Source organism: Sitophilus oryzae, unplaced genomic scaffold (genome assembly GCF_002938485.1).
Source record: "Sitophilus oryzae breed Bouriz unplaced genomic scaffold, Soryzae_2.0 scaffold_815_pilon_pilon, whole genome shotgun sequence".
Taxonomy (NCBI): Eukaryota; Metazoa; Arthropoda; class Insecta; order Coleoptera; family Curculionidae; genus Sitophilus; species Sitophilus oryzae.
The window spans coordinates 6,808,809-6,836,794 of record NW_022147434.1 but is presented as its reverse complement, the minus strand read 5'-3'; the positions used below and the strand labels follow the sequence as shown (position 1 = coordinate 6,836,794).

Sequence of the window (27,986 nt, the reverse complement as noted above, 5' to 3'; positions counted from 1 at the left end):
TTGCTTGGTCATGGTTTTGCAAATTTTGCACTTTTTAATGGATTTTTACTAGAAACTAAATACAAATAGAGACCAAATACTAAATAAATAATATTCTAAGTAATTTAATACAAATATTCTGCAGATAAAAGTAAATAAAAAAGTTCGTATATACCCCAGTCAAATTAGTTAAAAAAAAGGCTCAGCGCAGCGGTGGGAAAAAATCCCACAGTTTTGAAAATGGTTTTAAACGATTCCTCTAGACTTGGGCTAATAAATATACACGAGGAGTGGGGAGGAGTTAAATGTCAATTTTTTCAGTTTTTTGCTGATATCTCAGAAACTATGACATCTACCGAAAAACGCTCTATATATAAAATAAAGCTGACTAAATATTCTCTATAAAAATGATATATTTTTGTTCCCGAACTTATGGTTTCCGAACTATGCCCTTCATAAATTTCGATACTAAATCAAATGGCATATTCCAAATCCGTACAAATATAATGTCTTTTCATTGCACGTTTTTCGTTCAAATAGCGTTAAAGAAGTACGATATCCCCCCCCCCATGATTTTTTAAGTATTTAGTATAACTTTTGGTATATACTATGATTTTATAAATTTTAGACTTGATGCGTTCACATAAATCACTTCTTGACTGCGCAAGTTATTTGTTAACATGGATAATGTTTTCTGTTCATTTATTTTACTTTATATTTTGTGTAATTAAAAGAATCAAAACAGACAATATGTACAGAATATATTAAGGAAACAAAATAAATATTAATGCAATTCTGGATTTTTTTTTGTTAGAACCATTTTCCCCTATCTGCTGAAATAAAGTGGTGAGGAAGGTTAGATCTGTCTTTATTTAAATGTTAATAACTCCAGACTCTCTCTGAATGATCAGAATCCAACAAGCGAGGGCTCGTTTAAAAGAGCGTTTCTTACTCTATATTATACCATAAAAATAATAATAATAAAGTTTGAACGTAGATGCAAGTGGGCACTGTTTTACAACTTAACCAACAAAGCGAGTTTTTTCAAAAAAATTAAATACGATAGTATATGTAATTTTAGCCAGTGGCGGATACAGAGGAGAGGCCCATGGGGCCAGGGCCCCCCCTAAAATCTGTAAATTTGTGTTAAATATTAGGCTTTTAGGTTAAAAATGGCGCACTAAAAGCATATTCTACATTACTTTTTATTTTGGGCCCCCCCTAAAATAAATTCCTGTATCCGCCCCTGATTTTAGCTGATAGTAAAGAGCAATAAAAGCGAAAACCACATCTTGATATCTTTTTTCAAACCGAAGATATTAGCAAAATTATATAATAAATACCAAAAAATAAACCCTTAATTACCTTATTTTTACAATACGGTATCAGTAGCCCTCTTGATTATGCCCATTCTAACAAAAAAATAAGATAGAAACAGTTAGTTTATTTTAAAATCGACGAAATACCAGAATATTATATACTAGATGTTTTAATATCTAATAATTAATATATTAATAACAGTGAACAAAAAACCGATGATTCAGTGAAGTCATGGTAGGCTTTGGAAGGTCAAATTGTTATTAGATCAACATTTTAGTCTTTATTATTTCAAGTAGTTGAAATTGTTGGCATTTTGAAAAAGCAATCAAAAGATAAAAAACGCTGGCTCAGACTATGAAAATGTTGATCTAATAAGAATTTGACGTTTATACTATTACCTTAAAAGCAACTTTTTTTCAAAGCCTGCCATGACTTCACTGAATCATCGTTCTTTGTTCACTCTTATTAATATCTTAATTATTAGATATTAATACATCTAGTATTAATTATGGTATTCTGGAATTTCGCCGATTTTAAAATAAACTAACTGTTTCTATCTTATTTTTTGTTAGAATGAGCATAATCAAAAGGACTACTGATACCGTGTTGTAAAAATAAGGTAATTACGGTTTTATTTTTGGGTATGTATTATAATTTTTTTTTTACTAATATCTTCGTTTTTAAAGAAGATATCAAGATGCGGTTTTCGTTGAGTTTTTAAGCTTTTACTACTCTTTACTGTCAGCTAAAATTACATATACCATTGTATTTAATTTTTTTTGAAAAAACGCGCTATGTTTGTTAAATTGTAAGAAAGCGCCCCCTAGCGTCTACGTTAAAAACCTTATTATTATTATTTTTATGGTGTAATATAGAGTAAGAAACGCTCTTTTTTTAGAGCCCTCGTTTGTTGGATTCTGATCATCTAGTCCGGAGTTATTAACATTTAAATAAAGACAGATCTGTCTTTATTTAAGAAAGGAAGAACGATTGGAATACGTAGCGGAATTCAATTACCTCGGCAGTTTGATTTCAGAAAAGGCCAATATCGACTCTGAAACTCAGCACAGAATTAGCAGCGCCTCAAGAGCATTCTGGAAATTAAAAGACAGGGTTTTCTACAATCATTATTTGAGCACAAAAACAAAACTTGCAGTGTACCGAGCAATAATAATCCCCACCATGTTATATGGAAGCGAAACCTGGGTGCCGTACCGCCGATACACGAGCGCATTAAACAAGTTGCAACAGAGACACCTTAGACAACTGTTAAGAATCAAATGGTACCACCATGTCTCAAACGTATCAGTTCTTGAAAAAGCAAGCTGCGAGAGCGCTGAAGTCATGATTAAATCCCGCTTAAGATGGGCTGGCCACGTATGCAGGATGCAAAAAACCGTCTACCGAAATCTCTTCTTTACGATGAACTTGTAGAGGGTAAGAGGAAACCGGGTGGACAACTCAAAAGATACAAGGATGTTTTTCATGAAAACTTAAAGGGGATAAGTATGCAGCATCAGTGGGAGCAAGCAGCGCACAATAGAACGCAATGGAGGAGAATTGTAAACTCAGTTAAGAACGACAACCAAAGAGTAAAAGGCAACAAAGTAATGAGATTTTTAAATGTCCGGAGTGCGGAAGAGAGATAACATCACGTATCGGGCTTTTCAGTCACAGAATAGCTCATGAAAGAAAACGCTTTGCGTAACCATCTTCTGATGCATGTCAAATACTCGTCAGCGAGTAATGGCAGTAAGTAAGTAGTAGTCATCATGTTATCAATTTTCATCCAAATATCGACTTTAGTTTAGAAAATATTTGAAAAAAAAAACTTAAATAGAAATGACATTTATACACCTTGTATCTCGAAAAAGAGGCCTTTTGGGACATACATTTATACGAACTTTCTATTTATTCTTATCTGCAGAATATGTTTCCCGATTACAATATTGAATCAGCATTACTTTTTTATTTTTTTGTAAAAGTGGTGGAAACACTATTTGCAATAGATTAAAAACAATAATGTTGCGAGTTTTCAATAAAATGGCAACGAAGAGAGCATCAAAATCTCAGCCAGATATGTATAGAAAACTCTAATATAGTTTGAAAAACGCATAAATCTGCTTTTATTTTATTTAAAAAATAGAGGGTTGAATATTTGAAATAAAGAAAAAAAATTTTACATTCAGATTGTTGTCCAGGCCAAAACAGGAATGCGATCATGGCATACATGCTCTAGGAAGCAGTTCAAACCCTAAGGAATATTGAAATTATAGACATGAAACTTCTCGAGCCGGGACACATGCAATGTGATTCCATGCATGCTACAATCGAACATGCAGCGGAATATACCAAAATATATTGGCCTAATGATCGGGTGAACATCATTAAGTTGGCAACTAAAAAGAAGCCTTATAAAGTGAAGACACTTGATCATACTTCATTCAAAGATTGCAAAGAATTGCAGCAGAGAACAATGATTAAAAAATCTCAGAACCCTACAGAAAATACTTTCTACAGAAAATACTTCTAGAGGTCATAAAACAAAAAACACAACCATGAATGTTCCAACAATCCTATATTCTGAAAAACTTCCTATAAGCAAGTTAAAGTATGAAAATTTATTGTCTATGTGTCAGGGCAAAGATGTTATAAACCACTCGGAGTACAAGAATTTCTATTCTTCTCTACCAGTAATAAATGCCCCGCATGCTCGACCCTATGGTATTGAAGAATCTGACGACGAGATGTCTCTACACCAAGTAAGAGAACTAAATCATAAAGAGGAAAAGACGAAGAAATTAACTTAAGAAATAAAAATATTTGTTAGTTTTTGAATAAAGCGTTAAGCTTTTGGTATATACGCCTTTTTTATTTAAACCCGAATGACGCAAATTGTCTCGTATACCCTAATATCAGAAGGGCGTAACAACCAAATATGACAGTTAATACCGATTTTCACTATCGAGCAATTGCCTATCAAATTGTAATATTTTTATCCTACCACAGGGAATAAGTCAACAATTTTCGTAAAAATTTTGATTTTTAAACGTTTTTTACGCCTCCTGTAAAGTTAACTTTTTGGTTCATGCGCCCTTCTGATATGACGCCCTCGATATTTAAATATTTATAAAAATATCAAAAACGAAAGGGGTCAAACATATTTAACCCTTATAATAAATGCTTTATTTTATGTCCAAGGATCCAAAAAATGGATTAAAATACAGGGCGGGGTTCCACAAAAAAATATAACTTTGGTATGGATCTTAGTTCTGAAACACCCTGTAATTTCAAAATAATTTTAAATTTTGCACATTGCCTCTCCACATATACCCATAGAAAATTTTGTTTTTACATCCTTCCGTTTTTGTATAATCAACCGAATCAGTGCGTTACCCTGTATAACAAATATTTAAAATTTAAAACTCGCCATTCTAAAATGTAAAAGTAAAATAAAAATATCGCACTTACCATGTTACGCTCAAACATATCTCTGAATTCGTCTTCTAATTTCGCAAGTTTTTTGGGGGCACAAACGTGACACATTTTGTGGATGCCGCCCCCTCGAATCTCTCGGACTAAAAATTAATTATTAAATTACAAGATCAAATTTGGTATACGATATTCACGAATATCAGCGGGCTAACCAACCGAATGTTCGTGAAACTCGAATACAGAGCATAATAGAATTGACACGAGTATTAGACAACATCGAGAGAAGTAGAGATTTTTTTAACTAATTAGAGACAGATGAAATTAGGTAATGCCATAGTTAGGGATAAAAGTTAAACTACCATGTATGGGAGGGGTGTTAATCATGTGTCCCCCTTTCTTACCCTTTAATCATACAGTCTCAGGACCCTGACAAAAGCCAGTATCTGAGACGAGTTTATAGAGGCTGGTTCTCCGTCTCCGATATCCGATGATAGTCTAACAACGTTTTCGAGAAAGCATTTTAAGAAAACTGGCTCTTTGATATATCTTTTACTATGCCCTCTGGAACAGCATGCGGCCCGTCTGGCTGCATAATTCTGGTGATTCAAAAAAAAAACAAATATTTAATACTTTATTATCAGAATATAAACGAAAATAAAATAATAAAGTTTTTGCCCTGGCCCGGATTCGAACTCTGACTCCTCGCTTGATAGGAGGAATCTCTACGCGCTGAGCTATGGAGACTCGGTCGGTTTATATTCAATACTAGAATTTAAAGGGCTAATAAAAATATAGGATCTTCTTTCAATGTGCAGTAGGGAATGCAAGGTTTACCGGCAGCCAGACGGGCCACATGCTGTTCCAGAGAGCATAGTAAACGATATATTAAAGAACCATGAGTGGAATTAAGTATATAAGAAATGATATATAAAAGAACCAGGGGACTAATCCTAATTAGTAACAGAGTTCCAGCCCAGCTTTCTTAAAATACTTGTTTTCCCGACGTTGTAGCTCTCGTACTATGAGGTGTTCTGGTGTTTCACCATTTTCCCGACAGACTCTGAAATCGCCGTTTTTTCTTAGCTTCAATCTACGGAGATGTTCGTTGAGGAGGCAGTGTCCTGTTAAAAACCCTGTGACAATCCGTAGATTGTTCTTAGTTAAATCAAGGAAAATCTTTGATTTTTCTCGGTCGTAAGTTATGGGAAATTTCTTCGAGTGTCTTAGACCGTCGGAGAATTACCGTTCCAGCTTACGGATGGAGTCTTCCAGGTTCTCGACTTCCGCTTTAAGTTGGTTTCCACTCGAGAAGCAGAACGGTTCTGGGTCCGTTAAAGAACGGTTACGCTTTCAAAGCGGTAAGCGAAAGTATTCGATTAGTGGAACGCCAACCAGTCGATTTTGGTATTCTCGTTGCCGTGCGAATCGTTTTCTGGATACGCTGGGATACGCCTTGAGCACATATTGGCAGCATCGCAATTTCTCAGGTATCTAATAGTTTACTAATAGTCAAATAGATAAAACGATGAAAAATGTCAATGTTACGTGAATTTCATAACCTATTGCTGAGTTATGTCAACCCGTTTTTCTATGGAATGGATATGTCGGTTGTTATATGAGGGAACTATTGAAGACGCTTCTCAGCATTTTCGATGTTTTAAACAATATTGATAGCTGCCAAGTCGTAAATTATCAGTTACTTATTGAGGAATTTATAGAAGAAGAAATAGTTTTCATTATTATTTTTTTCTATTTTTACTGACAGTTCGACAAGCAAAACGATCCTTTAAGGTAGCCGTTTTCAAATCCCTTAGCGCAATCAGTAAAGACGTTAAGCGCTTCAGATGAGAATGCCCAAATCAGTAGTCAAATGTGAGCTCAGCGAAAATTAACGTCATATACGCTGAGCGTCTAAAAGTGCTTAGCCTTTTCTAAGTTATAGAATTCGGGCCCTGGTCCAGTTAGTGGAGCGTTCCGATCAATTCAGTAACCATCAATTCGAAGTTGGTTAGGTCAAAGAATGCCTAGAGAAGCTAAATAAATTAGGCAAAGAAATTAAAGTCCTCATACTCTGGGTGCCTGCTCACCAAGGGGTAATGAAAAAGCAAATGATCTAGCTAGAAAAGAAGCGAACACTCCAAAATTATTGGACCAGAACCGCTCTTTTTCCAAGCGGGAACCAACTGAAAGCGGAACTAAAGAATCTGGAAGACTCCATCCGTAACCTGGTGTTCTCCAACGGTCTAAGACACTCTAAAAAGTTATTCAGAACTTACGACCGAGAAAAATCAAAGATTTTCCGTGATTTAAGTAAAAACAATCTTCGGATTGTCACGGGGTTTCTAACAGAACACTGTCTCCTCAACGAACACCTCAGTAAGCAGAAGCTGAGAGACTACGGCAAATGCAGATTCTGTGGGAAAAATGGAAAAGCACCAGAACACCTTATCACTGAGTGCACCGGGACGACGCGCGACGACCGTTCGTGCCATGAACTTTGGTACGGCTGATGTCGAAGATGGAGAGCTAGCCTCCTGGCTTTTGTTAAAGCCCTGAGACTGTATGATGAGTTATAACTCGTTAAAACTCAAGAAAGGGGTAAACAGAACACACAATAGATCTGTAAGGTCGCGGTGATTAACTCCCCTCCTAAACATTCTACATTCTAGTGGAGCGTTCGCTCCTTTTCTAGCTAGATCGTTTACTTTTTGTGTTGCATTTCATGCATTGATGCATATCCCTTGGTAGGCTGGCACCCAGATATTTGTTCAGTTTTCTTGGCATTCTTTGACCAACTTGAATTGATTCATTGATCGTTTTTAACGCTACTTGACTATCAGATAAGATGACTATTTGATGTTTCCCATAGTTCCTATCTAAGATAAGTTGTACCAAGTTGTACGCATCTTTGGATGGCGTAGATTTTTGCCTAAAGGATACTGAGGTAGGTGCACATTGGTTAAAACTATTATAAAGGTAAGTGTATAGCATCATAGTTGCATGACTTGGTTAACCTGTGTTTTAGTTTCACATTTTTTATTTACCAGCATAAAATAGTTTCTATAATTTTGCCTATATTTCGATTATTTTGATCAGTCCCAGTTTCTGTATATTAAGGCTTACTTATTGGTGCAAGAATATTTGATATTTCGACTACATCTATTTATTATGTTTCAAAGCCTTAAAATGCTTAGACTCATACATATTGGCATTCTTTGATGCTTTGAAGTTTTTATCGCGAAATTTTAAATTAATGTACTAACCAGCTAAACCAAGTGATGCAACTATGACGATATACATTTTTTTTTGCTTATAGTCAAGCAAAAACTAACTGCGATACCTAATTTCACCTATCACTAACATTAAAAAAAACATTTAATTTAATGCAGAGATTTTGCAGACAATGTAAAATGCTGTCAGTCCGCCGGGACAAAACTTCAGCTGGCATTCGTTTAAGTTTTTGATTCATTTTCTCTCTCTTGGATATTAAAAATTAAAACTAATGTTAGACATCCCGCAGACTTATGACTTTTTACCACTTGATAGTTGATTGTTGTAGGCATATACTTACTCATGCAAATACCTGAAACAAAAGAAAACATATTATAGAAGTAAACAAGTACATCCAAAACTTAAGGATAGTATGTTTGAGCTTTAGTGGGACTTTAGTTAGCTATGGAAAATGAAATAGTGATAAATGAAAAAGTGAAAAAAATGCAAGACCGCAAAAGTCTTGGTCTCTTGGTCTTGCATAAGTCTTCTTATAGCGGCAACATAGATAGATTATCTGTGAAAATTTCAACTGTCTAGCTATAACGGTTTATAAGCTAGACCTTTGTGACAGAGGAACGGACGGACGGACAGCGAAGTCTTAGTAATAGCCTTGATTATGTATAAATAGATGTACAATGAGGGCTTAGTACAAGCCCGTCTTCTAGGTGGCGCCTTGCCCGTTCTGAATTTTTGTATTCCCCTACGATTTTCTTTGAGGGGAATCCGTTAAACCCGCCCATCGTTCAAAAATGGAAGGGCGCGAGGTCACATCTATTGGGCCACTTATTAGCACGTTTCACGCATGTTTTACGAAAATAGCTTTCCTTGTTTGTTTCAACTGTGACAAGAAAAAAGGAAAAAAAGTCATATTCGTTTCTAAATTCGGCAGTTTTGTTTATCTTTCTCGACTTCTGATTTCGTTTCGTTTAGGTTATGTCTTAAAAAATAATTATTTATAAGCTGTTGAGTTGAAATATACCTTAATGCATATCTAAATAATTAAAAAAATCAATTTTTTCGTCCCCCACGAAGAAACGAAACAGTATTTTTGAATATTTGGATTACAAACTATTATTTTATGAGTTTTATGTGTTGTGTTTACGTGATGTGTAATGTGTATTTTGTACCTGCTGGATAATATTTTGAAATATATTTAATTAAACAAAAAGCATCTGTATTACAGGTGAGTAAATACTGTTCATATTTATTTCTAAATTCATATAAATTTGTTTTAAATCACTCTTGGTTTTTAGAGTTTTTATCTTAGAGTTTTACCTCATAGAGAGTTGAGATAAGTTTAATAATAAACATTAAATTTGATAGATTGATAGATAGATTAAACGATAATGGCCAGTTGACTTAAAAATTTAAAAAATACTGATTTTATGCTATAAATTATGTTTCATTTCTTACTTTGCTTTTTTGGAACTGTCAGATATATTGTGTATTTTATAATTTTTCTTAATTAATAACGTAAAATATTGTTTATCTACACTCAACCCTGTGTTTAGATAAAGCTTCATATCAGATTTCCTATTTTATATTTTCACTCAAATCATATTTTTGTAAAATAGGTATGCTTGCATGCAAAAGTAGCGTAAATTTGACAGGGAGGTATTTTTATAGATATACAGGATGATTCGTAGATTTAAATACATATTTACTTTAGAGTTGTATAGTTTGTCAAAAGAAAAGCTATATTTTTTATTTTTTCTTGGTGAATTTGTCAAAAAATTGTCATTCCAGAAAATACTATAATGTCGTAATCGTATAGAGTTCATTTTGACCATTTTTGGATTAAATTTTTTTGTTTATATAATAAAATATATATTTAAAGCCCTTTCTAAGTTAAAAATAAGTAATATGGAAGTTTTTTACTGGAACTAATTTAAGGTAATGTTCTCTTCATATAATTATATAAAAATATGCTAAATTCCTAAATTATTTATATGATTAAATTTTCTTTATATTATTTTTTTTGTATTATATACAGGATGAGTCAAAACTATATATTATATTTTTCTTTGCTATTTCAAATGGAACACTGTATTTTATATCATAAATCAACAAATCTTTTATCCAACTTTTGTTTTGTTAAGATCTATATCCCAGATTAATAGTTATTGGATTGTTCTCAATAATTGTCTCTTTGAGAATAAACATGATTTGTTTTTCGCAATTTTTATTAGTAGGTTTGTCGTTAAAAGTGATGTATCTACATATTTATCAGCGACAAAAATTAAGAATTAGATGTCTAAAATAATTTCCTAATTATTTTTTTACTTAGCGTATCAGTAAATATTATTTATTTTATCGCTGCAGCTGAAAATAATTATGTATTCCAAAACAGGACATTACTGTATAAATATCGATTATTTGGATTTAAAAATTATTTTTCAAAACAAAGTTGGAAAAAACTACGTTTATGTCATAAAATGTGGAGTTCTCTTTGAAATAATCGAGAAAAACCCAACATCTAGTTTTGACGCCACCAGTATATATCATGCATTATAGTTCATTATACTGCAATTTATTATACATACGTAGTTTTGTTTGGTGAAAATGAAACTTTCTAAAAGTATTCCCAATTAAAACATATTAAGAATTTCCTACATTATAATTTTGAAAGACGTTTGAGTGGGCAGACAATTTGGTCTAAAATAATCATATGTCTAAAAAATTTAGTCTAAAATAATCAAAAACCACTTAACACATATAACTCGCTTTTAAAAAATCTAAAAGAAATAAGTTTGTTTATTATATTCATATTTTATTAAATTATTATAGGTGTGACTGCTAAGTGGTCGTACTCGCCACTTTAACCAACCATTGGTGGGACCATGGTAGGACCTTCAGAGATTATATGCGAATTTTTCATACCATGTAAATCTATATACATATATTAATAAATGCGTTTGTTTTATTAAATTTGTTTTCTTATACGGTATGAGCGAAAAAAACGGCGTCTATTTGTTTACGTACAAATATATGACATCGATATTCATTTCCAAGCCACCTCTGACGCCGTTTTTTTTATCGTATGGTATACACTTACATATCCCTTATCCTTTAAATCCGATTTATTTCTAATAATTTATAAAATAAGATACCTGATTGATTCTTCCGAAATATTATAAAATGAGATATCAGGGAAATAAATAGAGTTACTTATCTCGTTTGTTTTGGGAATTCAAAAAAAGGGTATAGAGAATCTTAAGAGACACAGTTCAAATATTATTTTGAGTATAATGGGTGCTTCAAAAATGTGGCGGATATAATGAAACATGTTTTTAATGCAAAACTCTTATTTATAACTTTTGTTTTATTTTCGATTCTGCCTAAAATTCTATAACTTTTTTTTATAAATAACATTAGTATTTGCAAAAAAAATAATTCCTATGTTACATAATTGTCAGTTGTTTCCGAAGTTGGGCTATACAAATTTGGTAGGAGTGTTTTACAGAGGTGAAGAAAAAGATATATGTAAAAATACTTGGAGTTAGATGCTACACTGTGTTCAAACAGTTTTTTTTGGCTGATCCTATATATTATTATTTTTTCTAGTGCTTTTACAAAACCTTTCAACACTTGTTAAGAAAGTATATTAAGTACATCTATACTCTATACAGCTTGCAACCTGTTCTGAATTTTTCAATTTTTATCCTTCTTTTACTTCATTTACACTATAACAAGTTTTGCCATGACAAAACAAAAATTATTTATTATTAAGCATTAAAGTAATTTATATAGTTATATGACATTATTAATAGAAATTGAAGAATTTTGTAAAATCTATCAGAAAAAAATATAATATACCGGGTGTTTTTCAAAAGTGGCTTGATTGACGTATTCAATTAGTTTCGGTTATTTCTTGTTTCACCGGAAATGACTACAACTTGGTTTTTAAATGGTACCGTCGGTATTTTTTTACTTTATTTGACAGAATATGGCATTGTGAATAGAATAATTTAATGTCAACTTTTGACATATTTACTTAAAAAATTGTATTTTAAATTACAATCTAGAGTGCCATGATAAAAAACAACATGTAACCGGTCGTAAAGGTAACGACAGTTTGACTCGATATACGAAGTGTGTGGTACCAAATTACCTATTTACCAGGTACCAAAAAGGAAAAGACACAAAAAATATTAGACGATCAAATCAATTTTTCCGAAGCTCCTTGATTAAAAATTAATGGTTTTAACACAGCCATGACACTAGATTGAATTTTAAAATGCTATTTTTTTTAATTGAAAATGTCAAAAGTTGACATATGATATATGTCATTCTATTCAGAATGTCATTTTCTATCAAATAAAGTATAAAAAATACTGAGGGTACCATTTAAAAATCAAATGTTGTACTCGTATACATTTCCGGTGAAACAGGAAGTGACCGAAACTAACGGAATACGAATCAATCTCGATTTATGTTATATACCTACTAACATTCCGAATTTGGTAAACCCCGAATTTAATTTTTTTATCTGAAAAAATAAAAAAGTTATAGAGGTGAACCGCTTTTGAAAAAACACTCAGTATAGGCTGCGTCATTGAAAGAATCTGCAGATATTTTTCTATTTTAAATACGTAGTCGAATTTCAAAAATATATATTGAACACCCTGTAGCTCTACCTTAAATATTACATATAAATATCTAATATTTTTCTTCATCAACAAATTGAAATATTATAAAACTAGTTTTAGGTTACACCATTATACAAGAAATATACGTAAAAAAAGTAATAGAATTTTACGCAGAATCTAAAATAAAATAGGATGTTACATTTAAAAAAAAAACATTATGTTAAATCCGCCACACTTTTTACAAAGTTACAGACGTAGGTAGGTATAGTTTCATATTATATTCTTTAATTATCCATCTAAATCAAAATCTTTAATTATCCATCAAAATAAAATATTTATATACCTAATATAATACTTTAGTATCCAAACAAGTGGCCATGAAAATCAAAATAAATATAAATCCATGTCCAAAAATAAAAATGTAAATAACGCTTTGAGGTATAAATTCGGTTCGAATCAGATAAGATATTTTTATTCTTTACCGAGAATTAAATTCGAAGAATTCCTAGTCCCTACTTCTTTGCCAAATTCAATAGTCTCCGCCCCTTTTTACGTTTTAATTTCTGCCACCAGTTGGCAGCATCGACTTATACAGGCTCATTGACTAACTATTAATATATAAACAAGGGTAATAGGGTTCCCGTTTTTACCCTTTCGGTACGGAACCCTAAAAAGAAGAAAATGTAAGATGGGCCTGTAAAAGTAGTTTTATTATTCAAATAGAAATATCAATTATTTTGGTGTTTATTCACAAAACAAGAGTCTGAGATAGAAAAACAGCGGAGTTTAAATTCTCAAAAAATAATCAATTTTGTGGATTAAATCAATCGTATATACTTATATACCCACGTGTATTTGGCACATTTAAGTATTGTGCGGTCAAAGTGTCTGTTAACTGTAGAGTTGCGGTTCTAGGTAAAGTTATAAAACGACACTCTAACCCGAGCTCTAACCTAAATACATCGATCTCTTATCTATCGGAGTTCCGTTTTCTAATCTTAGGTAAGTTTTTTACTTTTAATTTGAAATTTCCAAGTCGTTTTTAAATCGATATGTTAACACTGGGCGATGTGTTGTGTTAACACAAGCTGAGATTCTGGTAATTACGTGGTATTTCCGGCTGATTATTGATTGCTACCGGCGGCTCTCAAAATGTTACCATTATTTTTTAAAATTTTCAAAGTTAAGTAACCCGGTTACTGGTTATTATTACAGTACATCTGCTGGATCTGTGTCTATGAAAGGAATGCGGACAAAAAACATTTAAATAAACAGCAATATATTTTATACGTTGATTTGACGAGTGCGTCACCGCAAATCGCTCCGCCCACTCATTTTATTGGCTACTTGCAAATTTGTTGAATTTTTATTGATGGGACGCGTCGTCTATTTTTTTACGAAAAACATCGAGAGAATATCGTATCCCCTCTCACGGATACCCCGTAGCTACAGAATGGACAGACTTACTGTAATTTATTTTAAAAATGGCAAAGAGAGAAAATATGTTTCTTTTTGCCAGATCTACCACCCCTTAAAATACTTGCACTGGTTTCTGGGACACCCTGTATATCAACATTTCGTTTAGAAAAGACCTGAAACTGCTATTCAAAAATTTGAATTTTACAGTAAAAGTTTTGTCGGATATAGCCAAACCAGAGATCATGTCCCTTGGGTTAAAGTTGTAAAGTTTATTTTTTCTCTGATATCTTGCTATAAAATTTATGATGCCATTTTATGTAGAGGTCATTTGAATAAAAAAATATAACTTTCTGATAAGCAAGTCGAAAGTTGTAAATTTTTATTTTTTTTTGCTTTTGATTTTTTCTTTCAATTTCTTTATGTTAAAGTTATCAAAGTTAAGGCGGATTCTGACGACTCGTATACTTGGCCAGTACGCCAATATTTCCGTACTTGACAAGTATACTATCTTTGTAAACATCATTTTTTTGCAACAAGCTTAGCGCTCGCGCGTCGCCTCGAGTGACAAATAATGCACACAAAATGGCAAGTATATCCTAATAGTCGTAGCGGTAGAACCCAAATACACGAAAAACGTTTCAAATAATGATAGAAGCAAACCACTTGGTATAGGTGGTATATACATATAAACAATCGATTTGACCCGCAGCACCTTATTGCAAGTGGAGGCAAATTCAAAATGGCGGCGTTTTTTTAGAATTACTGTTTTTTGCTTCTTTTTTGTTTTTTTTTTAAGTTTTTTAATCGATTAAATTAATAAGTGTATTTTGAATTCGAATGCTAATAATAATAGGATTAATACTAAACTAAGCATATAAAATTCAAAATGGCGAAATTGAGTTCTGTATTAATTAGTAGTTGCGAGCTAATTCTCTATCACCTACGTGCGAGATATAAGTTTTAATTCAAATCAAAAATTTATTACAAGCAGCAGCGCACCAAGAAAGTAATTGTGAGAAGAACCCCTTCCGTCCCCCCTTCCGTCCCCCCTTCCGTCCCCCCTTCCCCACCTGCCCTATCAATATGTAATTGATAGCGTTAAAAATACTGTCCGTGAAGAACGAGGACATGGAATTCGCCGCCAAGTAACCGGCCCTACTAGACTTCCACCAAACTGGCCAGATTTCTTAAAAAAACCCATCAAACAAAATTGATCTCATTTATCGATTGATCATTTTTTTAGCAAAATCTTTTATTGCAGTAGAAAGCAAAATAGTATATGTATCAAATATAGGTGACATAATTTACTCATCAGCAAAGGCAAATTCATCCCTAAATTGTGTAGAATGTAGTACTAAAGAAGAAGCAGATGGCAGAATAATATTACATTTAATGGAGGCGGTGCAGCATGGGTCTCAGAACGTGGTAGTGCCAACAGTTGATACTGATGTACTAGTACTAAAAGTAAAAGTAAAAGATTTCAGTTAACGTCTCCTTTTTGCTGCCAGGGCTAATCTGGACGGGGCCTACTTTATTAATAGATTTTACACCTTTTCCTTGGACAACAGCACGATACAGAGTTTCGAACCGGTCACCCGTCCATCCACCAGTATCGCCTTACGTCGCTTAACTTTCAACATAGCTAGGCCGTTGCCCTGTACTAGTACTATGTATAGCTTTTTACGCACAATTTAAATCTCTTAGTCTCCAGAATTTATGGGTTCTTTTTGGAACAGGTGCAAAGAGACGATATTTAGCAGCACACCTTATGGCAGGTAAGCCTCTCACACACAAATAACACACTTGGCCTAAAAAATCATATTTTAGATGCTCTTGGCGACAAGGCTAGCGCTCTTCCTGGGTTTCATGCTTTTACAGGATTTGACACGGTGCCTTTCTTTTCTTACAAAGTAAAAAAGTCTGCCTGGAAAACATGGAATTCGCAGAGCGATAAGGCAACCAATGCTTTTCAAGCGATTTCAAGCCCATCACTGTCTTCGATTCCGGACGATGTCGTCAAAGTTCTTGCTAGCTTCACTGTTCATATGTACAATCCACTTAGCACTGCAACCAACACTGACACCACAAGAAAAGAATTATTTCTGAGTGTATTAATAAAGGTTGATTTTATTAAAAGCAAAAGTGTATATACTTAACACTTTTTCAGCTGCCTTTAATTTCCTCTTTACATTAAACATGTCTGTCCGACGATCAGGGAAGAATATCGCCAGACAATATCCATAGAATGACAGAAAATATAATTTACTTGTGATTTAAAACGGCAGACAACAACTCTCATTGTCAGATATTATTATTAGACAATTTTATATAAATAAATTCATAACTTATTTTTCGATTAAGTCCGGATTTCCAGACGTTTGTCCGGAATTTAAAAAAAAATCCTGCAGCCTAATCGTAGGTTTCCTTTCAAGTGTCCCTATCATTAGTGAACTATTAGCTGAAGAAGTTTAATACTGGGTTGGAGCTTTGCAAAATACTTGAACATCTTCAAAGTTGATGGTAAGGTAATCGCAAAAAAATTTCCGATGCCATAACTTGTCACTCAAAGCTACGTGATCAACTATGAGTGACAAGCGATAGCGACAGGCGATGTCAGATTGTGATGGATTTATGAGATGAATCATAATTTAAAATTGACAAACAACATATTTATTATACAGGGTGGTCTGAACTGTATTCCGAAAACTTCGGCAGCATATTCTACAGATAAAAATATGTAAAAAGTTCGTATAAATATATGTCCTAAAATGTTTAGTTTCAAAGATACAGGGTGTAGAAGTTTCATTTTTATATCGATTTTTTCCAAATAATTTCTGAAGTAGTCAATATTTGATGAAAGTTGGTGTCTGGGAGGTTTTTTTTGGTGCACCCAAAACAATTTTTTTTGGTGTTGGTGTCTGGGAGTTTTTTATTTGATGCACCCTACTATGCATGTAATCTAAAAGAGTGAAATCTGTCCAACAAAACACACAATAGAAATTGTTATTTTTGTTTACAGTCATTCTGTTGATACCGTCTGTCGAAATGTTCGCTGACTCGTTGGACCGACTTTATCTGTTCTTTGATGTGGATACATTGGCGTAACTACAGGGGTGCCCGGGGGGTGCCGAGCCCCTCCTCTAGGTACTGCTGGGCAACTCCCAGAGAAATCTTGAATTTTGATTAAACGATGACTCTTGGCTAAATATTAATTTTTATTCTCTTGTGATGTAGTAAAACTTATTTTACCATTTTTATTTAGTTAATATTATTTTTCTGTGTTCAAAAAATGTCTGTTAGTTTAATTTTTTACAAAATTTGTAGGTATTTAAGTAATCCCCTAGAACACGGGGTTGATATAACCAAGTCTATCAAATTTATTGATAGAGAAATCATGTAAACGTTTTATTCAAAAAATGTATTTATTTTTAATGATATTACCTTCATATTTTAAAAAACAAAATCCCTAGGCTCCCCTTGGGTTCAATCCTAGCCCCCCCCCCCAGGATGAATTGCTAGTTACGCTAATGTGTGGATAAAATCTGTTGTAAAATATTGTTGGAGTTACTTTTACTTTTTAAAATACTTCTACTTCAAAATTAATGAACTTACATTTCTTTGGTGTATAATCCAATTCATAATAATGTCCGTCCTTTAACGCACCATACTTATTTGGCGATTCGTGTGGTAATTTCTTCGAAAATAAATGTGTAAAATGGCGCCCGAAACTCAACTTATCCATTATCCAATCACTTACTTCAATACAATTTAAAGTCCTGTTTTTATACTTTAAAGCGATAGTATTTACTGTGTATAAACTTATATCGATACTAACATAAAATTGGTCAATCTTGCCGTACCAAAGTTCTATTGCTCTTACGCCTACGACAAGAGACCTATGTCAATTAAGTGTTTCATCAAATTGTTTTTTTTGTCGTGAATTTAAAATACGTTTATGTTTGAGTCAATACTATTTCTAAGATAATAATTTATACGAATAACAATTTAAAAGAATTTGAATTATATTTGTTATATTAAAAAATATACGGAGTGGCCCATTAATGCGAAGAAGTCCGATATCATCGTTGTTGTCCAAGATATGGAAAATTTTTTATATATATGTTGCGTGGTATATAATGGTACATATCGTAAAAATATTTTGTTGAATATAGGGTGTCACAAACAAAGGTTATGATAAAGTTTTAGGTTTTTTAAATTGCCCCTCCAATTTTTTTGTAATTAATTGGATTCAGCATACAATTTTGCATAGTCAGTGAAACGTGATAACCTGCTAACTCCATTTTTTACGTTAATAAGTTTTTTTATACCATTAGAAAGAGAAAAAAATACTCTATAAGTATGGAAAACAAATAATATTATAAAGTATGGAAAGCAAATAATAGCATAGTCAGTGCAACGTGATAACCTGCTAACTCCATTTTTTACGTTAATAAGTTTTTTTATACCATTAGAAAGAGAAAAAAATACTCTATAAGTATGGAAAGCAAATAATTTTTTTATAATTAAAAAAAATTGCTATTTTAACTCAATAACTCCCAGTGATTTGAAATAGGCACCGAACATAGTCGATCCGGGGTCGCATTAGGCCAAAGAGGTCCGGTTAAGAAACACTATTATGAGGTTTTTGAAATTTTGAAATTTTTGAAATTAAAAAAAACGATTTTTTTTAATTTTTAGTTTAAAAACATAGTGTGTTGGTAATATGGCAATATAGATAGTAGATTAAATTTACAAGACAGAAAATCCAGTGATACCCAAAATTTTAGCAAAGAATTGGAAATTGTAAAAGTGAAATAACTCGGTAATTTTGGATTTATTTGAAAAAACGGTAGAGAAAATATTATGTTTCTTTTATAGAGATTTACCAGCCTTAAAAATATTTGCACTTATTTAAGACTCACCCTGTATAAAAATCAGGGAACTACCCTATTGCAAGGTAAACCAATGCAATGCAAATGCCATAATGCAATGCAAATGCAAATATTGTTAAGAATAAATAATGAACTATAAAGGGCGCCCGCGAAGGCTGGGGCCCCCTAATAGTTATATATAGAATATGGCCAGTCCGACTACCTACATGGCCAGTCCAACCCTGCGTCGATCCGTTCTGTAAATACGGGGTATCCGTAAAGCGTAAGGGAAAAAAACGAAATTCTCTATATAAGAGCAATTCATCGGCGTGCTATAAATATTTTAAATAACATTACTTACTGATACAAGAATTTCAAATATAATGACGGCACTGTTTTCCAAGCTCGGTCTACTACCGTTGTAAAAAAATTAAGACAAGCATCCCGTCAATAAAAATCCGACAAATTTGCAAGTGGCCAATGTAATATCATTTGACTAGATTTCTTCCAGAATATAGAGCTGTATAGGTATTCTGGAAGGATTCTACTATAACTTCTAAGAATTATAAGTTTAATTTTTAAATTATTTTCATATTCATTAAGTCCAAAATGGTGCTACTTTAGTTCTTTAAAAATGCATTAAAAATTTATTCGTTTTTGGACTTGGATGTTTTACTTCTAGACCGATATTATACATATAGGGTTTATGAATATCATATTTTTTAAATTTAATTGATTATTTCTATGTTTGGGTAATATTCAATTCCATTTTCAAAATTTCAAACAGTAAAGGTTGCTATCTCCAAAAATATATTTATATTTCTTATTTCTGGAAGACGAATATCTGCTATCTCCCTATTTTGTTTGAAAAAAATAAGGCAACACGAAATATTAAGTTTTATTGTTCCTGTTCACGCATCTCATTATTCTTTTTTTTTTGTTTTCTTTAATTGGGTTTGGGTTTACAATATTTAATCATTTGTACAATATGAGTGATGTGCAAAAATAAGTAGTTTAATTTTTTTTTTATTTTTCTTTACATTATTCGATTATTAATTGTTTGGTTGAGAATGATCACATAAATCATTAAATTAAATTCAATTTCGTTTCAAAATTCAAACTCAGATGATTTCTCTATTGCCCAGTGCGCGCGATCATAGTGCGCGTACTACCAGAAGACATTCGCAATTCGGCCGGTGTGTAGAGAACCAAGTCGCAAACACTAGAGTAGAGATCCGACACTGTTTCTATTTTTCTGGTACTATTTTTTCGCAACAACGTTACGTGCATCCGAAGAGTGTGGGCAAAAAAAGGGTAAGTCATTTGAGTGCCCTGGTATATTTATTTCTCAATATTTTCTTTTTTTCAATTCTCTTTTCGTTCAATTTCGCAACATATTTTTGATCCTTCTCAGCCGGATAATTTAGCTAGATATTTCTTTTTGCACATTTTAACATTGAAAATGTTTCTGTTATCCTATATAAGGGAGCCCAAATCGAATTAAAATGCTACATTTGCCACACCATGACGTCATATATACAAGGGTATAGGAAATCTCGGCGCAGCGGCGGCGATCGGCCAGCGCGCAAAAACTTTCGATATATCGCTAATTGTTTATTGATATATCTTTATTAGTTTAAAAAGCTTAAAAATATGGGGTTTGCTTTGATACCTTGTCAAGACATAAGCGAAACTTTTAAATTGTTTCTTTTTTTCATTTAGGCCTTCGTTTTTCGTTAAATGAAAGTTATATTAAAAAAAATCTATTTTTAAACCAAATTTTCGCATGATTGAAATGATTATTCATGTTTAAAGTTTTAACATTGAAAATGTTTCTGTTATCCTATATAAGGGAGCCCAAATCGAATTAAAATGCTACATTTGCCACACCATGACGTCATATATACAAGGGCATAGGAAATCTCGGCGCAGCGGCGGCAGTCGGCCAGCGCGCAAAAACCATTACATCGCTAATTGTTTATTGATATATCTTTATTAGTTTAAAAGCAAAAAATATGGGGTTTGCTTTGATACCTTGTCAAGACATGAGCGAAACTTTTAAATTGTTTCTTTTTTTCATTTAGGCCTTCGTTTTTCGTTAAATGAAAGTTATATTAAAAAAAAATCTCTATTTTTAAACCAAATTTTCGCATGATTGAAATGATTATTCATGTTTAAAGTTTTTTTTTGGTCATAAGCGCTAATGGAAATGTTTTTTTGTAAATAATTATAAAAAATTACTCCCTACGAAGACTTTATTCTGTACTGGATCAAAAAATAAGTATTTGTTTTCTCTATACGGTGGTATTAATATATCGATTTTTGATGATAGTGCCTTTTTACCCTGTTTAATTTTGTACTACTTTCGGAATAAGGGTCCCCATATCATGTACTGTGATGTACTGTACTTCCATCCCTGAAAAATTCAGCTTGTGACACCGAAGTGAGAGGTAACGTCAAAATAAGCTTTAATCTACCTACATCATCATAGGTAGGTGTAGGTACTCTAGGTAAATTCTACCTAGACAGTAGCTGAACTAGCTGACAGTAGTAATTAATTTGTTATCCGATAAGTAGTTGTCATTATATAAGTTTAATCGTCTTATACCTCCTATAACGGTAGGTTTTGGATTTTTCCTGATTGGTTTGTTAAACAAAAATATACTGGGCATATAAATGTCTGTTACAGGTTAATTCGTTAAAGAAATATGTTACACACATATTATTTTAATAATAATAGTATAATAGTAATGGCTATATTATGTTATAACACATTATTGAATTAACAATTGAAAACAGTATTGAATGTACTTATTTTAACCAATGCATTGTTTTGTTTTTTTAATCTCACAAATAAGAAATATTTTATAGTTTTTATTATAAAAAACAGTGATTATACAATTTATTTACACCCCTTACACTGTTTTCTGTAAGGGGTGTAACCAGGAGTATATTTCGTAACCTTTTACGATATAAGAGGGCACAAAGTGTTTTATTACTTAATGCTTAAAATTTAATAATATATTTGTACATAAAATAAAATAGACTAGAAAGTCAATTAATTAATATTGACGTAATTACTAAATAAGTACAAGATTTTTTTTCTAATTATTTTAGTGTATTTTTAGTCACCGAATTATAAAGGAGAGATATCCAACCATTGCATTATTTTACTCACAAATAAATGTTTTATGGTTTTTATTATAAAACAACGATTAATTTATTATACACCCCTTAACCCAAACACTCCAAGGAGGATATTTCGTGACCCCGTATTTAAAGTGGACAAGGTTTATTAGTCAATGTTTTAATTACCCAGCGTCTTTAATAAAAATCTAATGTAATTTTTCATAGAAATGATCTGACATGAAAAGCAAATTTTATCAAAAAACTTTTTGATTATCTACAAGGAGTAAACCGCTGACAAATGTCTGTATACTAATGCCAAAGTAATGCCAAAAATACAAATTAAATACCAAATTTCTCATATAATGCCCCACTAATGCCAAGCTGATTTCAATATATACCACTTAATACCACGAATAATATGTAACACATTTGTTTCACGAATTAACCTGTAACAATACTGGTAGGTACGTGCACAGATTTTTCTCAGGTAACTTAAAAGTCGTTAAAAAGTCTAATTATATATTTAAAGAAGATATCATTCCAACAAATTACATTATAAGGCCAATAATGCACAAGTAATACCATTAAAATTTTAGCGTTTTTAACTTGTGTAACATATTTCTTTAACGAATTAACCTGTAACAATAGTGGTAGGTACGCGCACAGTTTCTTTCGCTAGGTAACTTATTAAGTCGTTAAACAGGCCTATAAAAGCTATAACAACATAGGTAACTAATATTTATAATTTAATTCGAGTTTTAATCTCAAATAATAAATGTTTTTACTGGTGTTTTTCTGAAGTGTTCATTATTAAAAGTAGATATTCTTAAAGTTATGCGAAGTAATAATAGGGAGTTTTCGTTGCTTACAAATTGCAATTCCGGTTAACGCTAATTGACAACTTTGACATTTCAATTTCGATTATCGTATATCGTAACCGCTAGCTGCCGATATTTTACGGACGTTAGCCAAAGCCGTTAATATAGCGGTACGCATACGCACTAGCGCAGTAGAAACACAATATTGAAAAATACAGATCTAACCTAACCTCATTCTATTTTGTTTATGTTTTGATTATTTATTTTATCTGTGTTAAACTCGTTGGGAATTCTTAGTGCTTCAACTAATTGAGGAATGTCTTTTTTTCAAAGCGGAAGTTAGCTTTGCACTCCTGGTCAGATAATATTTCTAGGTTGAACTCCCCATAAAGTTCTGCTCGATATTCGATGTTGTTTTCAAACCCTTCCAACAGCATAGCATCCTCCAAATCCGATTCATCACTAGAGTCCAATAAAATTAAATTGTCCATCCTATATAACGATACCCAATAAAGTCATATAAAGCACTTTCAAATCAAACAACAATACAAAAACCAAAAATCAAAACACTACGCTACGGGCTGTGCTCAGCTGTCAGTTTTCGGTTATCGTATCGTATGTCGGCTCCGAACCGATGAACCGAAAGTCCGAAAACTGTTTTTTTATCTGTCAAAATAGCGGTTATGGTTACGTATCCGTTAACAGTACCGTTGAATTTTTTTAAAGCAACGAAAACTCCCTAATGTTTCCGGTGAGACCGCGTATATGTCACCGGATTCTGGTTAGTATAAAGACTTTTTCTATAGAAAGAGTTTTTTTCTATATTTTCCTTTCAAAATAAGACTAATTTCTTCTTATTCTTTTAAATATTACAGTGTTTCTTTTTCCTAAAATGTTATACTTAATTTTCGCTTAAAATTAAAAAATCACAAATGGAGGAAAATATACGTTATTGAATAAAGTTTATACAAATCACTTTACCATAACAAAAAGTAAAAACTTATGTCATGGCGGAAGATATTCAGGTGGCATTTCACACATTTATCCATTAAAATCAGGGATTAAAATAATAAAGTTGCGTAACATGTTATACACGAGATAGAAAGTTTCAGAATCGATTAATACGCAATACGCTACGCAGTCAACTTATTCCTATGCGCGGATGAGCGTCTTCAAGACTCTTCCTTCGGCCAGGGTCACGACGCCGCCGAAAGGAATCGGCCTACGTTTGGCTAAACAGGCTGGACACGGTGGAGTACGATATTGGCGAGTCTGAATATATATAAAATTTGCAAAGTAAAAATATGTTGGAAAAATATAATTAATCCATACATATATAAAAGCTCAAAGGTTTTTTGTTGCATCCATCCCGCCGAAACCGCTTTACCAATCTTGATGATTCTTTTTTTAAATGAAAGGTATATATGTGTAGATTTGTTATGAGGTATTTTTATAATTGCTTAATGGCTATTTCTTTGTGTAAAACGACTAAATACTAAAACATATACCTGAAAAAACACCTACACAATACCTCCAGAAATAAATTATTTGTCATTGTCAGTGGTGTGTGTCAGTTAGATTATATATTACGTTTATAGATATTTAGAGTGAGTTCATGCCGCCAGCTTTAGATACATAAATATTAGCACAAAGGTTCGTTTAAACGACATTGAGTGAATTAGCTACACAAAGCGATTTTAGGAAATTCATCCTCTTAGAGTAAAATTATCTCGGAACAGTTTGTTGTATGAAGATTCCTTACTATTTGGTCTAGAAGAATGAAATCCTACAAAAAGAATTAGAAGAAATTTTTGAAATTCATCAACCAAATGGGTAAAGTTAGTAAAAATTTATATAAAACTTGGTGACCTCTGGATTATACACATAAAAATTGGCACAAAGGTAAAGCCAAAGACATTATAAAGATAGACCGAACATCTCATTCATAAATACTCGTTGGTAGTGTATCAAACATTCCAATGTGTCAAACAAGGACAGAAGAGACAGAGAAGTCTAAAATTTCCGACCCCGGCAACTAGGCGCATTTGGATTGTTCTAATGGCCAGTGGCGTATCGTTTTTTGGAACGAATTTAATTAGTAAAGTAAAAGTAAAGTAATTAGTAAAATTTTAACTCCATATTAATATACTACATTAACACTTTTTCGTCAGATGAGGTCTAATATAATAATACAATTAATATCCCACATATACTTATGCTGCAACGTTAGTAGTTTTCGAAAATCACTCGAACGTCGATTTTCAATTTAAACTTTCAGTTACTTCTATATAAACTTTCAGTTACTTTTGAATATTTACAGGCTTCCGAAACAATTCTATATTAGGTTTGTGGTTGGTGACTATTCTTTCAATTTTTTTTTTCAGAATATGGAGGCATTTAGGCACATTTTAGACATTTTTGTAAACATAGGTGGTCGGAACATATTTTCAAACCAAAGTTGTAGATTTGCCATTAAATTTCCAGTCCAGAAATACCTATGGTTGCCACTTGTCCTTTTTTGAAAAGGACAGTCCTTTTTTGGAATAACTTGTCCTTTTGACTTTTTTTGACTTAAAAAGTCATTTTTATTTACGTATTTTCCCTGAGAAAATTACCTACAGTAAACAGAAATATTCTTTTCGCCCAAATTTAATTAGGAATGTTATAAAACTTAACTTATAAATAAATTTTTCTTGTTTAGAATAGGCAACATTAATTAGAACTTCCCGTTTAGGTTTTAGTTTTACCTTTTTTTATCTTAAAAAGAACTTTTCAAAATTAGTACCTAATTAGTAACGATTTAGTTAGTTCGCAATCGATAGCTTCCTGTGAAGTACTGTGTAATAGTTGTTTAATCTTGTATTATTAATAACTTCCTATACCTAAAATCAATATTTAATGAGAAAATTGTGTTTTTTTTTGAAAAATAAGACAAGATTTGACTTTCGGTCTTCTTCTTATATTATGATGGCTCTGATACGAGGCAATTGCCTTTTAGTCTCGCAATAGAAGGCATTTATCATTAAAAGTATCAAATCTGTGTGCTACAGTATGGGATTTCTGTCGCATAATAATAAGTACCTATTACGTTTATTTACAAATCCTTTACTTTTAAAGGTAGCTTCATCAGATAATCAAATTTTAGTTAAATGTCCTAATCTTCATGAACTGTATTAAGCATATGTATTGCGGTTTGAATCACCCTGTATGTTGACAAAAATATTTTGAAAATGTGCGTTACAATGGCCCCCATCTTATGTAAAAAAAAGAAATAAAAATCAAAAACCAAAAACGTAATAGGTAAAAAGCTTTTTTGGAGGCCTGGGTCACTCTCTATATAGGTATGTATAAAACTAGTAGCCTAAGAATTATTTACAGTTCGTCCCATTCTAAAAAAAGTTAAACACACCGTACAAATAACTCTAGGAAGATGTATTTGTACGGTGGTAAAAATTGTCTAAACAAGGCCGAAGGGGCAGATATAATAAAGCAATAAAATGTAAAAAAGGTCGGGTAAACACCTTTGTTTATTTGTTGAGCAAAATTCCTTTAGAATATCGTATATAATGACTAAAATACGACGCAATTTTAAGAAAAAAATGTCACTTTCTGGCTTATAATAAAGTTTCAAATGTAACGTTTATATTCAAATTTGTTATGATCTACATCAGTTAGGTAGTAATTGAGACGAATTATAATCCAATTACCGGCTACTACGTTCTTTTTTTAAGAGATCAAAATTCAACAAATATAATTAGAAATTATTTTAATTGTGAGAGGCTCCCTTGTGGGACGCCTATGTACGATTACGGCGCGGCGGAAACAATACCTACCTATGAAAAGACAAATTCGGGTAATTTGAGCTTTTTGTCCACACATTTGACACTGTCGTACCATATTGAAAATTCGCAGATTCAAAAGTACATTAAACAAAAACAAAAACTACTGAAAAACACTGAAAAGTTCACTTTGGACTTGATTCCGACTTCAAACACACCGTAAGCTAAACGTAGTACCATAGAGAAAGTTAATAGTTTAGAGAGTGGTGAATCGCGTGGTAAAATGTTGGGAGATTGCGCTTTTAGCGCCCTCTACTTGGCTACAGGTACGAACTATGAAAGAGCGGGAGATTTAAATTATTATTATACTTATTATTTTTAAGGCAATTAAAACTAAGAGTGCCCTTAACCAAAAACAGTGAAATAAATGGAGATACCTACTCAATTTTTATATTATCATGATATTAAAGGATATAAATACAGCATTTATAATCCTTTTACACCTTTTTAATCAAAGTCTTACACGCTAATATAAAATTTGACTATCTCCATTTATTTCACTATTTTTGGTTAACGGCACTCTTAATTTTAATTTTCCTTTTTTTATGGGAAAATGATTAAATGGGAAGAATTGAATGGGAATGGAAAGAGTGACCAATTATTGTATTTTGTATTAATTTATAATACCCCTATTCTACTAAATATCTAGCTACATTGTACTTACAGTTAAATAGCTACATTGTACTAGTTATATACATATTTACAGTTTTATGATGGCTATTATTTCTTTTCATTGTGCTATCTATTGATTCGATCCGACTTGAGTACTATACCTCGAGATGGCTCCAGGAATTATTTATCTTTACAGGCCTAGAATATGAAGATTCACAGTAGAATTTTTGGTTTTACTGCCTATTAGAAACAAACCTACCCCCCTACATCACGGGACATATAATTATGCCTTGTTCTCGGCCATGATATTCCTTCCATTCTATATCCAACATCCAACTTAGCAGACAGCAGACCTTCTGGTTCACAACAGGGCCTAGACTGGCCGGATGATATTTTAACAGAATAGCCCTTGATATCTCTTTCACACTTTCATTTAATAATTAAATAGGAGGGCTGGATGGTATAATTTCTAGAAAGAATAGCCTGTGAAATAAAAACTTCTGCGTGGACATTATCTTTCTTACCTTTGTCTGCTATTTTTTAATAAAAAACAACTGTTTAGTTTGCACAAAAATAAAATTAACAATCAAAAATTTCTTAAAAAATGATCAAGCGTTTGTACTACGCCGTGTGCCGGTTTTTGAACAAACAACAAACAAAAAAATGAGGTTAGCGGCGTTGCCAATGTCAATTTTCTAAACT

General features: G+C 32.3%; 1 protein-coding gene across 2 annotated transcripts in view; it reads right to left on the bottom strand.

Moving 5' to 3' along the window:
* The window catches only part of LOC115889552 (growth factor receptor-bound protein 14-like), a 637,553-nt gene that overhangs the window by 586,746 nt on the left and 22,821 nt on the right, over positions 1-27,986 (bottom strand). For both annotated transcript variants that reach the window (XM_030909589.1, XM_030909590.1), the window contains exons 2-3: positions 8,306-8,317; positions 4,771-4,877 (exon numbers count right to left, since the gene is read on the bottom strand). In XM_030909589.1, the coding sequence (XP_030765449.1) occupies positions 4,771-4,877; positions 8,306-8,317 (119 nt within the window). The remainder of the gene's footprint in view (positions 1-4,770; positions 4,878-8,305; positions 8,318-27,986) is intronic.